At 46.4% G+C, this 18,813-nt stretch overlaps 1 protein-coding gene across 1 annotated transcript in view; it reads right to left on the minus strand.

The window, feature by feature from the left end:
• Positions 1–1,319: 1,319 nt before the first annotated feature.
• Positions 1,320–18,813, minus strand: part of ENTHD1 (ENTH domain containing 1) — a 177,883-nt gene continuing 160,389 nt past the window's right edge. Inside the window, exon 6 of the mRNA XM_075552620.1 lies at positions 1,320–1,912. Coding sequence (XP_075408735.1) covers positions 1,320–1,912 — 593 coding nt within the window. The remainder of the gene's footprint in view (positions 1,913–18,813) is intronic.

Raw genomic sequence — 18,813 nt, forward strand, 5'->3', positions numbered from 1 at the left:
ATGCGTTGAATTCATCTTCAAGGACATGTACCACCTGGATCCACTCCCTTCTCTTCCCTCTCCGGTCTCAAATCTTATATGACTAGCCTTCTGGCTCACTTTGTCCCACCACCCTGGTTTCCTTGCCATTCTGCAAACAGGCCAAGGCCGGCCTGGTCCTGTGCACATCAGGGTCTTTGCACGGACAATTCCGTACATTTTTTAACTCAAGCTTTGTAGTGAAAATCAATGTTAGTTTGTCTGGAGGGTGGGATACAGGCATGAGTATATATATTTTTAATTCCCATACTTTTTTTTCAAAATGAGCTCCTTTGTTGTCGAGTTGGTTTCCAGCTATGACCCTGTATCAGCAGCCAACTGCTTCAACTCTTGTGAGAGCCGGGCATAGTGTGCTTACAAACGTTTCCCTCCTTCTTCGAAGCATCAGTGGGGAGGGACATGAATGAAGAAAGATTAGCAGTGAGTTGGTAATTCTTGGAACATAGTGATGGAAACGTGAGACGCATTACAATACTCTAAGAAGAGAAAATAAAAGATTCCATGGACATGCAAAGAGCAGCAGGGTCAAGAATCACTGGTCTGTAACCCCTAAACCAGATCAATTTGCCTATAAAATGAGATTTCCATGCAAGAGTTTATCTTAATGAATGAAGAAATATGCATATAAGATGAAAATATCAGATTTATTTTCCAAAACAGAAGAGGGAAAAAAGTAGGCATTTGGATTTATTTTGCAATAACACAATGTTCCATGTCTTATTTGTCACAATGTAACATCCAATCAACTATGGGATCCAAAAGATGAGAATGAATCTTTCTGACCCTGGATTGGCAGAACTCGAAATTTGGCAAAAGAACAAGTGAAATGGATATAATAAACTCGATCCTCGGAAGCCAAGGCTCAGTCTGGTTAACAATGGGGCGCCATGCAACGGAAAATGAAAGGGTTTCCTACAGGCTACGTAGTCAACATTTTGGAATGTGTATTTGCAGTTTGAGGCCTCACCACAGTGCTCCCCGGTGCCTAACCTCTGTGGAGGTGAAGTGCATAGCACGGAGAGGGAATCTTTCTGCAGTTGCAAATGAACTGACAGCCTAAATCTGAAAATAGGATCAGAGCTGGCTTCTTTTCCCTTTGGAAAACGTTAATCATCCAAATAAACTACCCAAATAAATTTAGTGGTTCGAAAGCTACTTGACTAGGAAAAATGAAACCATCACCCCCTTTTTAGCCATCATATTAAAAATAGACCAAAGACTGCCTTAGGGCTTTGGGAAGTGGGCCCACCTGAGCGTTCCCACGGTGGCTTTTGAGCTGATTAGCTCTGCGCGGAGCTACCGTCAGAAGGCTGAGTAGACTGCAGCGAGGTGCCTACTTGCTGACCGCTGCCACCCAAGCTCACCAGCTGGCAGTTGATGGTATGAAGTTCTTGGATCACCATGCTCAGATCTTTGTGTAATCTGCCTATAGCACTTTTAACCTCTCCCAAAAGCACGTTAATGGAATCGTTTGATTCAGGCTCCCTAGGCAAGTCTTTGGTCATGGGACTACTCGCACTGGCCAGAGAGGGGAAGTGGTCTACATTTGGGGTGGATAACTCTACCGAATTCGTGCTAGGGACACCCCTGGTCTGACCGCTAGCAGGCTTGGCGCTATCTGGGAGGCCTTCCAGTCGGCGAAGGTTGGCATTGTCCTCTTCGCCGGAAGACACCGTACTCCTGGGACTAAGGGGGTGACGAGCCCTGGCTGTCTTATCTTTATCGCCAAAGGAAGCAGAATACGATGGTTGGTGGGACAGAGTCCAGAAGGAGGGCCCAGCCAAAACATGAACGGATTTCTCTGGAGATGCTGAATCCGGAGACGAGGCTGAAAATGTTGAAAAGGAGGATGTTCCCTCGGAGGCGGTAGAAACTAAAATATATAAACAAGAGAGAAGGATTATGCGAGTAATAGCCGCAAGAATTCTACCATGGAAAACGCTCGCTGGAAGGCCTCAACATAAATAAAATACTTAGCCCTTTAAATATTCATAGCAATCCTAAATAAATCCAAAGCAGGAAATTGAGAAAAATCTCTACATGTATTATACATGTATTATTCCATTAAACCATGGAAATAAAACTAAAATAGAATGATCAATATTCATCTTGACTCCCAAACCTTTACCCAACATATTTTTATACTAAACTGCTCAGAGCAGAAAAGTAAAAAAATTACATCATCTTCTACAGACTGTCAGTATTTGAGGTTGGCATTTAAAGTAGAATGCCGTAGATACCTGTGACCGAAGCCTTCATCTCTTTTAGGCTTTCCCTGCAGAGAATATAATGACAAAATGAAATACCAACTAAAAGGATCCAAGAGTTAGTGGACAGAATCCTTTTCACTCAGTCAAATATCAAGACTGAAGCCCAACCCATCTGAGATCAAGAGTACTTTAGCACATGTGCATAATTATTTTTCTCACCAAGAAACTCTAAGTACAACCATGAGCGTATTTTTCACAAGATTAAAGATTTGGTTTTAAAAATTTACTTCCTTTCAGGAAAAATCATATTAAATTCCTTCCCAGGCACTTCGTCCTCAAAATACTTCCCCGATGGCGTGTTGCAAGAACGCTGTGTTCCTTAAGACGTTAAACGGTGTTTGGTGAAAACACGACTGCATCGTCAGATGTTGCTATGCTGCTGTGAAGTGCCGTTGAGTTGATTCTGACTCATCATGTTTCCATCACAGAAGGAAACACTGCCCAGTCTGGCACCTTCCCGCAATCATGGTTAAGGTTGAGCCTTGTTGCAGTCCCAGTGTCAACCATCTCGTTGCGTTTTCCTCTTCTTCGTTAGCCCTCTGTTGAAGGCAGGGAGGACCAACGCGCCCCTGATCGAGCCACGGTGTTTCCAGTTGCTTCACATGCATGTGAAAGCTGGGCGCTGACGCAGGTGCTGGAGAAGAATGTGGAAAGTGCCACTGACTGCTACAAGGACCAACAGCTCTGTCTTGGAAGAAATAGGCAGGATGGAGAGACTGCATGCAGCTCACGGGCTTTGAGCACGCCGTCAGGAGACCAGTCTGCCTCATTTTGCTCCTGAGGAGTGGTTGCTGGGTTCTAACCACTGACCTTCCAGTTTAGCAGCTCAGCGCTTAACCCTCTGTGCCACCAGGGCTCCTTGCCTATGGAGTAGGTGGCACTTCTCAGGGAAATGGCATTCTAAACTCTTTGGAACTAAATCTGGACTTTCTAGTTTTATTACAGATGCATATATTGACTTACGCACTTCAAATCACGAAACAGGAAAATGGATGCTTACTGCCTAGCACAGATGACGTAATCTTTCAGTAGGATTTTATTTTGTTTGATAAAGTCATGGCTCTTCTAACCTTGATTGGGTTTATAAAAAAAACAACACACGGTCACAGGCAGGAGGTTCTCTCTATTTCCTGCTTCAAAGCACTGCACAGCCTATCTCCCGTTCTCAGGAAAAGTTCTAATCCCAATACTTTGTGGAGTGGAATGAGTGTTTTTTGCTGACGCAGCAACAAGCCTTGAGGCTATGACAAGGAAAGTAAGAACTTTACCAACACATCATCAAGCCACGCCACGCCACGCCACGCCAAGCCACGCCAAGCCAAGCCAAGCCAAGCCACGCCAAGCCAAGCCATGTCAAACCACGCCAAGCCAAGTACACTTAAGAATCTGGCCCAGGTCCATCTAGACTGTCTGCCACTGGATTAAAAAGAGAGTACCACGGCAGTGAGCATCTTGATGTGGAAGTCTCAGCACGTTTGTGCCCTGGTTCCCAGGGCTGCACTCCGAACTGGGGGCACTTGGTCTCTGGAGCACGGTGGGATCAGGACCAGAATCTAGGGGGTCATCAAGGTCAAGTGGCATAACATAGTTCACAAACAATGTTCGACACCCTAAGGTACTGGGGTGTTAAAAGCTCGTGAGCAGCCATCTAAGGTGCAAATATTGTTTCTTTTCCCCATCCAGAGGAAGAGTGACGAGAGTGGAAACACACGTGGGATCAAATGTGAATCAACCCCGCCAACCCCATTCTCCACAATCCGTGAGACCAGGACTAGAGGGGCCCCAGCTACCACCACCAGGGACTTTGAAAAGGGTCCCTCTAGAAGCTGGTGGCAAAGTGGGAAGAAACATGAGCCACAGCCCACAGACTCCGAAGAGAGGCCAGACTCTACTGGTTCCGTAGCGACTGGTGGGACTCCCCAGGTTTTGACCCTTGCCCTTCAGGTCTGCAACGGAACTCACCTCGGACAGCATCACTGACTACTTACGACCCAAAGGGCAACACTCACCCCAGGATCAAGTTCCCAGGGCTACGCGAGAGGGAGGAAGAGGTGGGAGAAGAGATGGCACACTGAGAGGATTGCTAACGATGAGTCCCATCAAAATGCATATGGGCTGTTGTACGCAAAACTATTGTGGTAGACTGGACTGGCCAGCGAACGAATCCAGAGACACTCATGTGCGTGAGAGAGAGCTTTATATCAAAGAGCAATTGAACATTGAGAACACATCCCAGCCCAGTCCAGATCAAGTCCATGAGTCTGATATTAGCCCCTATGTCTGATACCAGTCTATAAATTCCTCTTCAGACCCACTCAGTATATTCAATGATGCCCAATACAGGAAGATCACAAGCCAGTGGGTGGAAAGTCCTGTGGATCCAATGGTGGTAGACGCCTCTCCAGGGCTCTGGCTGCCATCAGCGTGGCTCCGTGTGGTGTCAGAAGGAAGGTGAAACAGAGAGAGAGAGAGAGAGAGAGAGAGAGAGAGAGAGAGAGAGAGAGAGAGAGAGAGAGAGAGAGAGAAGAGAGAAGAGAGAGGCCTATAGGCAGCCCACCTCTTCTGATGGCAGAATCAAGAGAGAAGTTCCCAGAATCCTCATGCTCACAAGGAGGGATCATCAGACAGGGACCTGATTGACAGGCTGGACGCCCCCCTTTCATTCTTTTATCAAGTTGATATGAAATGGTGTAACTACCACAACTGTGATCTGCTTTGCAAACCTTTGCCTATTTCACAATAAAGTGCTTTTGTTTGTTTGCTTTTTTTAAAGATATTTCGTGTGGGAGTGGGTTTTTTTCCTTTCCTTGCACAGAGTATGTTTCTCTTGTCATTTTCTCTTTGCTTTGGCCCAATGATCCATGTTTGGTGGTTTTCTCAGATGCCTGACACTTCTTGTTGTTAAGAATGGAGGCTTACAGGGTTGATTGGAAGTTCTGAACGCTCGTATGAAACTTATGGACACTGAGCTTCAGTGTGTCCTCATGCAGCCATTTGTTGGGGGACTCCTGAAGCTGCTACCTTATGTTCTTTTTTCTTCGGAGGGTCAGATTCTTAATGGCAGAGTTATCGTCTTCCGCCTACACAGCAAAAATCTGGCTACCAGTGTTCAGGAAATCCAGGAAGGGAAGGGGTATGGGGCTCCCAGAATTCAGTATTTTCGTTTGCGTGGACATTTAAACATGTGGCTTTATCATGGTAACCACGCCCCCAGCTCTACCGTGTTGTTGTTATTGGTGCTGCTCAGTTGGTTGACTCACTGGGAGCTTATGTCACAGTAGAACGAAACACTTCCAGGTCGTGGGTCATCCTCACAATCACTATGTTTGAGTCCACTGTTTTGTTTTTAATCATTTCATTGGGGGCTCTTACAGCTCTTATCACAATCCATACCTACATCCATTGTGTCAAGCACTTTTGTACATTTGTTGCCATCATCATCCTCAAAACATATACTTTCCACTTGAGTCCTTGGTATCATTGGTATCAGCTCCTCATTTTTTCTCCCCCCCCACCCCTCCTCCCTCATGAACCCTTGATAATTTATAAATTATTATTATTTTGTCATGTCTTACACGGTTCAACCTCTCCCTTTCTAAAGTGACCAGATGTCCCGCTTTTGGCAGGACAGTCCCGATTTTTACCAATTTTTCCTGCATCCCGTGGCATTTTACATAAGTCCCAAATTATTTTGAAAGAATGCACGACAAGCTAGGGTATAAGGTTTTCGGCTGCCATGTGGCTATTTCGCCAGGATATGAGTTTTATCAATGGTGTCCCGCTAGTGTCCCACTTCACCAATGTTAAAATCTGGTCACCTTAACCTTTACCCAATTTTCTGTTGTCTGTCCCCCAGGGAGGGGGTTATATATAGATCCTTGTGATTGGTTCCCTTTTTCGATCCCACCTTCCCTCCACCCTCCCAGTATCCCTACTCTCATTAATGGTCTGGAGGGGTTTATCTGTCCTGGATTCCCTGTGTTTCTAGTTCCTAAACCAGTGTACATACTCTGGCCTAGCTGGATTTGTAAGGTAGATTTGAGATCATTAAGCAGGGGAGGGGGTGGGGAAGGAAGCATTAAAGAACTAGAGGAAAATTGTATGTTTCATAGTTGCTATACTGTACCCTGACTCCTCCCCGCCACCCTTCTGTAAGGGAATTTCCAGTTGCCTACAGATGGGCTTTGGGTCTCCACTCCGCACTTTCCCTCATTCACAATGATATGATTTTTTGTTCTTTGATGCCTGATACCTGATCCCACTGATGCCTCGAGAGCACATAGACTGGTGTGCTGCTTCCATGTGAGCTTTTTTGCTTTTCTGCTAGACGGCCGCTTGTTTATCTTCAAGCCTTTAAGACCCCAGATGCTATATCTCTTGATAGCTGGGCACCATCAGCTTTCTTCACCACATTTGCTTATGCACCGGCTTTGTCTTCAGGGTTAAGTCGGGAAGGTGAGTATCATGGAATGCTAGGTTAGTAGAACAAAGTGTTCTTGTATTGAGGGAGTAGTTGAGTGGAGGCCCAATGTCCATCTGCTACCTTAATACTAACCCCCTAACTATATGCACATAGATCTATTTCCCCATAAATATATTTACATATGTACATGCCTATATTTAGACCTCTATAAATGTCCTTTGACTCCTAGTTCTTTCCTCTATTTCAGTTTACTTTTCTCTTGCCCTTGGTTAAGCCCTACCAGGCCTCTTATACCCTACTTGCCATTGATTTTGGATCACTTGTTGTTCCCTTGTCACTGGGTTTGTTAATACCACTTCCTTCCCCCCATCCCATATCCCCCAGGAATCATTGGTCCCTTTGTTTTCGCCTCCAGATTGTTCATCCCGTATATCTTATCTAGATAGACCTGCAGAGTTAATAATATGCACAAAAAACAAGACAGCAAAACAAAGCAACAAAAGAAAACAACAACAAAACCAATGACTAACAAAGAGAAAAGCCTGTAAATAGTTCAAGGTCTGTTTGTTGACCTTTAGGAGTGTTTTCCGGTAGAGTCTGAAGGGATGCCACGTCCTGGCCCCAAAGTCTGTTTTTGGTACTCCCTAGAGACTTCCTTGATCCGCTCCCCTTGCTGTTCTGTTGCACACCCTGGTGTTTCGCCTTGGAGCGGTGGGGTCAGATTGAGAGCCCACAGTTCTCACCACTGTGTCAATCAAGCTCATTGAAAATCATTGAAGATCTTTCTTTTTTTCCAAAAAACGATGCCTTTCTCCAAGGGCTGGTCCCTCTGATTACATGAGCTGAGTCTCACCTTGCTGTTAAGGAACTTTCTTGGCTGGTCTTCTTCCAAGACAGATTTGTTTATTCTCTGGCAGACTCTACAGTATATTCAAGATCCTTTGCCAATACTATAATTTGAGTGCAGAAATTCTTGTCTGGTCTTTCTTATTCAGTGTCCAGCTTTTGGGCATGCATATGCGGTGACTGGCAATGCCACGGCTTGGGTCAAGTGTACCTAGTAGCTCTCATTTCAGAGACCCTATATCTACTCCCACCTCACCCCCACCCCTGCCACACACATACACACACACACACACACACACACACACAAAAAGAATTCGTCCAGAGGTGGTGGACGTGAAAGACAATTGTTCAGCTGTTGGGTAAGGAAAAGTCCAGTGATTTTAGCTATTGTTAGAACAACTGTTTCCTAATCTTCATTATTTAGCACTCCTCCATCTCCCCCATGCCCCCCATACACACATACACACACACACACACACAACACTATGTGGAGTTTTGTGACCCTATTTTATTTATTTCTTTATTTCTTTAGATTTATTTTTAAACATTTTATTAGGGGCTCATACAACTCTTATCACAATCCACACATATACATACATCATTCTTTGCCCTAATCACTCTCAAAGCATTTGCTCTCCACTTAAGCCCTCTGTATCAGGTCCTCTTTTTTTCCCCCTCCCTCCCCGCTCCCCCCTCCCTCATGAGCCCTTGATGATCCACAGATTGTTATTTTGTCATATCTTGCCCCATCCGGAGTCTCCCTTCCCGTCCATCTCCCAGGGAGGAGGTCACATGTGGATCCTTTTAATCAGTTCCCCCTATCCAACCTACTCACCCTCCACTCTCCCAGCCTCGCCCCTCACACCCCTGGTCCTGAAGGTATCGTCCACCCTGGATTCCCTGTGCCTCCAGCTCCCACATGCACCAGTGTACAACCTCTGCCCTATCCAGTCCTGCAAGGTAGAATTCAGATCATGGTAGTTGGGGGGAGGAAGCATCCAGGATCTGGGGGAAAGCTGTGTTCTTCATCGGAACTACCTCGCACCCTAATTAACCCATCTCCTCTCCTAAACCCCTCTATGAGGGGATCTCCAGTGGTCAACACTTGGGCCTCGGGTCTCCACTCTGCACTTCCCCCTTCATTCACTATGGTATACACACACACACACGCACACACACACACACATACACACATATATATATATATTTTTTGCATGATGCCTTATACCTGGTTCCTTTGGCACCTCGTGATCGCACAGGCTGGTGTGCTTCTTCCATGTGGGCTTTTTTGCTTCTGAGCTAGATGGCTGCTTGTTCACCTTCAAGCCTTTAAGACCCCAGACACTATCTCTTTCGATAGCCAGGCACCATCAGCTTTCTTCGCCACATTTGCTTATGCACCCATTTGTCTTCGGCGATCGTATCATGGAGGTGTACAGCCAATGATATGATTTTTTGTTCTTTGATGCCTGATAACTGATCCCTTTGGGACCACGCGATCACACAGGTTGGTGTGTTCTTTCATGTGGGCTTTGTTGCTTCTGAGGTAGATGACCGCTTGTTTATCTTCAAGCTTTTAAGACCCCAGTCACTATCTCTTTTGATAGCCGGGCACCATCAGCTTTCTTCACCACATTTACTTGTTCACCCGCTTTGGCTTCAGCAGTTGTGTCGGGAGAGTGAGCATCATAGAGTGCAAATTTAATAAAAGAAAGTATTCATGTATTGAGGGAGTGCTTGAGTAGAGGCCCAAGGCCCTTCCGCCACCTTAATATTAAACCTATAAATATAGACACATAGATCTATTTCCCCATCCTCATATATATATTTGCATGTACAAATATTTTAAATACGAGCTGAAGGAATCTCAAAAAGGGTAAGAAAATCTCCCAGGACCACACAGTTATGTTAGTCTCATAGGCATGCCATGTATCTACATTAGTCATGACCATAGAATATGACTTCAAGACCCCACAGTGATGGGATTCAAACTCAAGTTTCTGTTGGCTCTCACCACTAAGCTATACTTCCACAGCATCTACTAAGCTTAGAATTATTTTCAATTATTAAAGGATCATGTCAAATTCCAGGCATAGCATTTAGAAGCCAGACAACCAAGATGGCGAAGAATTTGACATCTTGTTATGTATGGGCTGGTTGACGGATTTTCTCATTTTTATCCTCAAAGAGAATGGTGAGAGAGAGGGCAAGAGGCTACTTTCAATGACTGAATATAGTCACCGACCTTAGCCATAACATCTCCCACTTACCATGGTGTAGACGAGGCAGAACCAGGGCCAGCAGGTGAAAGTTACAGGGTGCCGCACTTGTTAGTTCAATTTAAAAAGGGAGAACTTTCTAGAAGGTGTGGTTGGCCACACATGTAGACAGTGGCTTTGGGGAATGGTGAGTTTGTCAATGCCCATGAAGTTGAATACCCATGTGGAAGAGGGATGCTTCAGGTCAGATCCACCCATCAACTGACAGAACGATGGGCCCTAAGATCCGCAGACCTGTTAAGAGTACTGAGAACACGATTCCAGTTCACTCTAGTCAGAAAGAGTGATTTTGTAAGAAGTATGTAAGTAAGTCAAGAAGAAAACAACATGTGATGTTAATATGTTGCTGTCTTATGAATAGGTGCCCTGGTGGCGTGGTGGTCACCCATTGGGCTGCAAACCACAAGGCCAGCAGTTTGAAACCACCAGTCGTTCCAAAGGAGGCCCCCTACTTCCATAACGAGCTACATTCTCAGAAATCCACAGGGGCAGTTCTCCCCTCTTCTCTAGGCTTGCTATGAGTTGGAATCAACTCAATGGCAATGAGGTTTTTAAAAAAATAATATGAATTAAAAATCATATTATTAGTTAGTCTCATAGGCATGTCACATATCTACCTTAGTCATGGCTATAGATGGTGACTTTAAGACCCTTGGTGTTTAACCTTATCCTGCTGGTTCTCAGAGTGCAGATCCTGCGCCAGCAGAGACACAGTCTGTGGATCTGTTAGAAAGGAAATTCTTGGGCCCCCCCCCCCCCCCAGATCTACTGGATCAGAAACTGGGGAGCTGGGCCCAGGAAAACTGAGTTTCTGTCAGGCTCCAGGTGTTCACAACGCATGCTCACATTTGAGAACCACCACTTTACACGATCCATCCACCTTGCTCTTTCTCTGGGGCGACAAATGCTGACTCAATCGCTCATTGTCGTTGAGCTTTGCAGCTTTGATTCACTGACTACGTGAGGCTTTTATGCATAAAAAGTCACTTCATCTCTAATTGCTGCACATCCATTCACTTGGGTTTCCCAACACTTGGCAGCTGCAGCACGCCCTAAGCAGTCCTTCAGGGGGGCACCTCACTGCCCCTGCAGTCCCTGGGACGTTCTTGCTCACACAGCCGCTTTGGGGGCATCTCATTAGCATCATTCTCTGTGCTGTCTACTCGTTTGAGCCAAAAGGCAGCAAAAGTGGAAAGAAACTCTGGTCCCGGTCTGTATTTGAAAATCCCCTGGAGGGATGGAGGCAGGGCAACTAATGGGGAGGGGCTGATCAGAGGAATCCAGGTGTCATTGCTGGCGTGTCTGTGTTTTATATGCATGAATAATACTGAGCATCTTTGGATACCACAACTTGAAACTCTGAAAGCACTTGGAAACCCTGCATGGCCCCAAATAAAACAACAGAGAGAATGCTTTTTAGAACTCGCTTCAGGCTCTCACTTGCTGCCGTCCTGATTTCTCCGTGGTCCGTCAGCAGCAGGTCTTCAGTCAAGGGAACACTTTGAAACAGTTCATTGTGCGACAGGGGGCTGGCTGTTTTCATCATCCACTTCCTCTCTTTTGGACTGTCTGTCAAGTAAGCTACAGGCGCAAGTTAGAATGTTCGGATCTTTTCCCCGGGTAGGTAAAAAACAGAGCATTTTGCTCCAATGTCCGCAGCGGCATTAGTCATCACAGGCGAAAAGTGGAAACGCACAAGTGTCCCTTCATTGAGGAATGGAGAGGGAAGCTGCAGTACAGCTAGACCAGTGTTTCTCAACCTGTGGGTCGTGACCCGCTGGGGGTCGAACAACCCTTTCACGGGGGTCGCCTAAGACCATCGGAAAACACATTTCAGGATCTTAGGAACTGAGACACTGCTTCTCTATATGTCTCCAGGTGGGTCCTCCCACATGCAGATACACCCACCTATAAGTACCCAGCGTGATGACATCATCATGCCACCCCATCACACACACCCCGTACAAATACAGGTGCATGTGACAGGGTTGGCATCATGATGTACTTATGGAGACCAGTCACACATGTGTAGAGAGCAGCTACTGTGTAGAGAGCAGCTACTGTGTTAAAAGCAGCTATTCTGTTAAAAGCAGCTACTGTGTTGAAAGCAGCAGTCTTGGAGGTAAAATGACATTTTGTGAATTATAATTATATATTGCTTTTGTGATTAATCACTATGCTTTAATTATATTCAATTTGTAACAATGAAAATACATCCTGCATATCAGATATTTACATTAAGATTCATAACAGTAGCAAAGTCACAATGATGAAGTAGCAACGAAAATAATGTTATGGTTGGGGGGTCGCCACCACATGAGGAACTGGATGAAAGGGTGGTGGCATGAGGAAGGTTGAGAACCACTGCTCTAGACAATGGAATATTATGCAGCCATTAAAAGGAATGAAGTCTAGATGCATGCTGCAACATGATGGACCTTGAAAGAACTGAAAGAAGCCAGCCACGTATTTTCTGACTCTAATTATACTAAATGTCCTGGATAAGCAAATCCATGGGGACAGAAAGTAGCTTCATGGTCCCCAGGGGCTGGAGGGAGGAAGGGGCGGGGAGGGACTGCCATTGGGTAGGGGGTTTCCTTTGGGGTGGAGAATGCTCTGGGGTTAGAGCATGGTGCGGGGTGCACAACTCAGAGAGTATACTAAAAGCTACGGGATTGTATCATTTGGGAGGCCAGATTTTATAGTGTGTGAATGAGATAGATCTTAATGAATACATTTAAACATGTATTCATAATGTCATTGTTTTAAATAGAAGCGATAACTTCAGGAATATCAGAATCAGAAGTGAATGCTGAGAAGTCTTCACTTTCAATTGGGGAAATCAGTTTTGGGATGAAAGAGGAGTTTGCTCATTTGCCTGTAAAGTATAACTTGACCGATTAACTTGTAAACTTCAGATCAGTGTGTCTTTTTTGCCTGCATAAAGTAGGCCGGAGCTGAACAACTAGAAGAGACGGTGGGGTTGTGGGAGGAGAGGGAGAGGAGGAGGCCAGGAGGAGAGGAAGGGGGCTGCTGGAGCCGGGCTGCCCAGTCAGGCACCTCCCTGGATGGGGTGCGCACATACACAGGGTGCTCCTGGCTCAGGGGTAGCGGAGCTCTTTGAAGAACTGTTTCTCCCATTTCCCTGCGTCTTTTAGGGAGCATGCCCATTACCCTGGCACGGGGATCTGTATAGACGAGGGGCACTGGGTATGGTTGGTTAAGGCATCTTCTGTGCCGCTCTTTCGCTTGGTTTCTTACACGAGCAAAAAATAAACCGAGAAGTAGCTATACAGAATGAGGAGGACCAGAGACCCTCACTAATACATGGGGGTGGGGGATTGGCACCACTATCCCCCACCTGAGAACAATCTAGAACATCCTCCAAGACATGTCCGAGTCCAGGGGAGTTACTAGTCACCCCACGACCTGTGGCACACGGACACAACCAGAACGCTGCCCGCCTTCAGCCCAAGCTTCTAAGCATCTCTTGCTCACCCTCCCCCCCTTTTCCTCGTGGCCGTCAAGCCCATGCTGACGCCCAGCGACCCTGGAGGACACAGGAGAGCTGTGCCTCTGGGATCCAGAGACTCTAAGTCTTGGCCGAAGTAGACAGTCGCGCCCTTCTCCCACAGAGCTGCTGTTGGTGTTGAATGGCTGCCCCTGCGGCCAGCAGTCCAACCCACCACCTACCAGCCCCCAAGGGCTCCTTCTCTCCTGGGCATGGATGATAAAACATCCAATGACTTCAACGCAGATAAACAATGCACACGTTAAACGGAGGGCTAGCGAGGTGCACTGCTCCAGGCATAGAGTCGTTTTCTATGACAAGGATCGGCCACAAAGCTGCCCTCTCACTCCGTGAGAAAACTCAGGGGCAATCAGGGCGCTGCCTCAGACATTCTCCTTGATGGCCGGGATCTGCTCAAATGAGAACACATAAGCCCTGTTCACTGGCTCAGCTCATTATCTGCAAAGCGTCTATTACGTCATGCTCAGACTCTTCTAACCAAGGAATATGTCTTCAAACAAACCCAGAAACTAGCTGACTCATAAAGATGCCAGCACCTGGCTCATGGTCTTCTCTGTCCCCTGCTATCCTGCTGGTTTCCCTGGAGACCACTCATCCATTCTAACGTCTCCACAGACACAGTGGCCTTCCCCTACCCCTCTGCAGCGCCCCCCCCCCCGCCTTCCCCTCCCTGAGCACTTGCTACCACTCAGAACTGCCTTACTCTGAAATCTTGTATGCCAATCACAGCCCCTTCTCCTGCCCTCCCAGCCTTTCCATTCCTCTGAATGCAGCTACACTTGGGCCTCATTGAGACCTTAGGTCTGATCACACACACACACACACACACACACACACACACACACACACACACACCCCACAAAAGGCTTTCAGAAATTCAGGGGAAGCCCATGGTGTTAAGTCTACCTTTCCACAAGCTTGTTGAATGCTCTCCTGGCTCTGCCTCTTTCTTGCCCTGTCTAGACTTCCATTCCCATCGCTTCCCCCACGCTCCTGTCACCGTTTCTGCCTACTCGTTGCCTTGTTTTCTGCTTGGCCTGCTGCACACTGCAAGGGCAGAGATTGTTGCTATTGTTGTTGGGTGCCATCACAGCGACTGTGGGAGCTAGGTCATTCCATGTCAACTGGACACTCCTGGCTAAGGGGAGAGTCAAACCTGTCAATCAGGTCACAGCCTGGTGCTGTGTCCTTGAGGTGTGACCGTCTTACTTCTTCTCTGTCTTTCCCCCTTCATTTTCTTGCTTGCTGCCCTGCCGTGTTTCCACCGGCCTTGGATCCACATGACTCTGCACCACCGGCCTGCGATCCTCCTGCATTCTGCATCACTGCAAGTCTAAAGAGGGACTAATGGACTAGTGTTGGACTTACAGACTCGAGTTCTACTGGGCTGGGTGCTTCCTTGATCTAAATGACTTCTCGATATAAAGCTCTCCCTTATACATATGTAATTGTCACTGCATTTGTTTCTCTAGTCAGTCCTGGCCTAATGTGCTGATCCTTTGTACAACAGAACAAAACACGGCTCAGTGCTGTTCTGTCTTCAGGGTTAGCCAGCTCTTTTCTACGAAGGACCAAACAATAAAGGTTTTAGGCTTTTACAACCGATATCATTTTTGTTACAGTTACTCAGCCCTGCCGTGAGGACCCGAAAGCAGCCACAGAGAGTGCATGTAAAAGGATGTGGTTGTGTTTCCGTAAAGCTTTCTTACAAAACCAGGCAGCAGGCTGGATGCACCTTCAAGCTGTAGTTTGCCAGTCCCCATCCCCCTCTTAGGTCAAGGCACATAACCACTCTGTTCAATCTCATTTCCAGGCTGCTGAACACTACTGCCAAGGATTTCTTCTTCCCTGAATCAATGCGCAGGTAAGCAGCGGTCAAGAGATCACGAGACCGAAGGATGCATTGCATTAGGAAAAGCTGCTGCACGAGCCCCCTTAATGTGCTGAAAAGCAGAGATGCTACTCTGACGACCCGAGTCGTGGTAGTTTCAGTTGCATCAGATGCAAGTGAAAGTTGAACATTAAGTAAGGGCGACGGAAGAAAAACCGGTGCATTGGAATTACCGTGTTGGAGAAGAATATTGAAAGCACTGTGGACTGCCAGTAAACAAACCGGTCTCTCATGGAAGAAGTGCAGTCAGAGGGCTCCTGAGGGCAAGACTGGGGAGACTTTGTCTTACATACTTTGGACCAGGCCCTGGAGAAGGACATCGTGCGTGGTGAAGTGGAGGGGCAGTGAAGAGAGGAAGGCCCTCAGGGAGATGGACTGACGGACGCAGCGGCTGCAACTAAGGGCTCACGCATGGAACAACTGTGAGGAGGGTGCAGGACTGGGCTGCGCTTCTCTGTGTTGCACATCAGGCCACTAGGAGTCAGACCGACTCAACTCGACAGCACCTACCAACCACCACCGCCACTGCCGGAGAAAAGCCAGGGACCGAGCGCCATTGACCACTTCTCTCATCTTAACTGGGCTGCAGGGAGGATGCTGGCAGCTCCTTCCTCCACTCTCCACAGTGGCTCTTCTACATAGTGACCATCCTCCTTCAGGCCCCCCAGCCCCTGCAAAGCCTCCAGTCAAAGTGGATGACCTCAGAGAATAAGAGAAACTGAGGCTGCTGCATATAGAGGGAGGTGCAATATGACACAACACCGGCCATTCCAACACTTTCAACATGTACGATCCAGGGACACTGGTGACACTTGGTGACAGCCACATTTCCATCCCCCTTAGCAGACCGTCAATGCCTCCTTAGCCCAGGCTTTCCTCTCCTCTCACCAATTCACCTGCATTATTACGAAGCACTCACACTAACAACAGATCCCTTCTCTTTCATGGAGCTCATCCTTTCTCCTCTTTCCTTCCAGTTTCCAGAAGGAGCGGGGGGAGGGGGGGGGCAGGGCAGCTTACTCTCTTTCTGAATTCTGAATTCCAGCCTGCTGCTCCAGCCCACACTCCATCTAGGAGACCTGGCAAGCTCTATTTACCTCATCCGTGGTCACCTCCATACCTTACGTAAATTTCTATAAAAATTTCTATAGAAAACCAACCAAAAAAACCCTCAAACTCATTGCCATAGAGTCGATTCCGACTCAGAACAATCCTATAGGGCGCGGCATGAGGAAGGTTGAGAACCACTGATCTGGACCAACTGCCTCTCTCTTGTACATCCATGGGCTCCCATACCTCCACTGTTCTCAGTGTTGCCCCAATGGAATGAGATTTTTACATTCTCTTTTTCTTAAGAGGTCTTTGAACTTGGCACACATTTCATGCTTCCAGCACGTCTTCATTCAGACACTGTGCATTTCTAGGGCTCAGTAGCCATGGGTAGCCACTTACTGGCCACTTACTACTTTCAGGGCACATTATGTTAGAGTCTTACTTCTCTCAAAGTCTGGGTTAAGAAGATATAATATATGCACTTAAAAATAGTTTAGGTTGAGATTTCCTTTATATACAATGAAAAGCTCAGATCGCATGTGCTAGTGTCCAATGAGTCTTGAGAAAAATGCATACTCCTCTACCCCTGGCTTCCATCGACGCTAAAACCATTGCCGCCACCCCAGGAATTTCCCTCACGGCCCTCTCTGGACAACCCTCCATTCACAGTTAGCTGCTGTTCTTAGTTCTTCCCCCAGAGATTTGTTGGCCTGTTCTAGGTGCTGCTACAAGGGATCATTTTCCATCTGACATCTTTCTCCCAGCATGCTTTGGGAGTGAGCCATGTCAGTGTGTGTGTGTGCCAGTCGTGAGCTCCTTGTCCTGATTGAGTAGAACTTCAACATATGAACATAAAGGACTTCAAACAGCTCCTGGAAAAAATTACATTAGCTTTTAAATCCATTTCCATGAACTTTTTGAAGTCCCTTTATATACACGTTTGTTTATCTAGTCAGATGCTGATAGCCATTTGGGTTGTATCTAGCTTCTGGTTTTTAAGAATAAAGCTGCTACAAAATTTCTCAAACAAGTCACTTGATAGATATGTTTTCTTTAAAAACAAAAACCAACCATTGCATTGACCTATAGTTCATGAACCTCACAAGTCAGAGGTTTAAATAATATAAAAATGAGTTGTTCCATCATCATCACATTCAATTTTAGAACATTTTCTTCATTCTTGTACTCATTATTATTAGCTCCTTACTACCCACGAACCCCTCCTGCCATGCCACCCCTTGCAGGAACCATGCATCGACTTCATGGAGTTACCGTTCCTGGATTTCACATACAGAAAATCATTCCAAAAAGCCCCAGCAGAAGTTAAAAAAGTAAAGCAAGACACAACAATCTCAATCCAAGTGAGAGCAGAGGACTAGAAACCAGAGACTAGAACAAAAGTAAAAATGGGTCTAAAAAGAAGACATAATAATATGTTAAATTTTAACCTCGCTATACTGGCAGTAATCCGCTTTGCAAAGCACTCTGTGAAGGCAAAGTTTTTCAGATCCCTGGTCAGCGATGCGAAGGACTTCGACGGAGGACTCTCCCAGAGAGCTGTGCTTCCATTCTTTGTGGGCTATACCAAGGAGTGGAATTGCTGGGTCACAGACTGGTTGTAATGTTAACCCGATTTAAAAATCGATCAGACATTTTCCCACATGGTTGTGCTGGCGTTCTGGCTGCCCCATACTTACCAGGATTTCACGTTATCAGTCTTGTTCCCTTCAGACATTCCAGTGAGTTCGAAGTACCATCTCTTTGGGGGCTTAATTTGCATCGCCCTGATGTCTACTGGCATTGAGTACGCTTCAGGTGCAATCTACTTCATGACACCTGACAACAGCAGCATATCTTCCTTCATCAAATACCTGCTCATGTGCTTGGTGCATGAGAACAAGAGCTGTGTGGCATCTTATGATTTGATTGCAGACGCTCGTTCTCTATTTTGGATAAAGGCCTTTTATCAGATAGACGTATTGTGACTGTGTTCTCCTACTCTGACCTCATTTATTCACCCCCTTGATGTCTTTTGGTGAACACAAATGGTGAATTCTGCCGGTCTTTGCTCTATGGCTTATGGTTCTTTCTTTCTGTTTCTTGTCTAAGAAATCTTTACCTATGAAAATATTCCCATCTCCTGCTTGAAGATTGCTATTTTTAATGATTACATTAAGAACTGCCATCAATTCTGAGTGGATTTGTGAGTGTATTGTGAGACCAAATTCAAGGTGCGTTTTGCTCCCGTCTGGACGCGCTGGTGCCTCAGCACCATCTGTTGAAAAATATTTTCTTTTCCCATCAAATTGCTTTGCTGTATTTGTGGGAAACTAATTGAACCGATGAGTGCGGGTCTTTTTCTAGCTTCTCTCTTCTAATCCACGTACGTATGTGTCAGTCTTCAGTCCAGGCTCGCCATGCTCTACGCACTGTGTCTTGACAGTGGTCGCCAACTGCCATCGAGCCAGGCCCCAGCGCAT

Source organism: Tenrec ecaudatus, chromosome 6 (genome assembly GCF_050624435.1).
Source record: "Tenrec ecaudatus isolate mTenEca1 chromosome 6, mTenEca1.hap1, whole genome shotgun sequence".
Classification (NCBI taxonomy): Eukaryota; Metazoa; Chordata; class Mammalia; order Afrosoricida; family Tenrecidae; genus Tenrec; species Tenrec ecaudatus.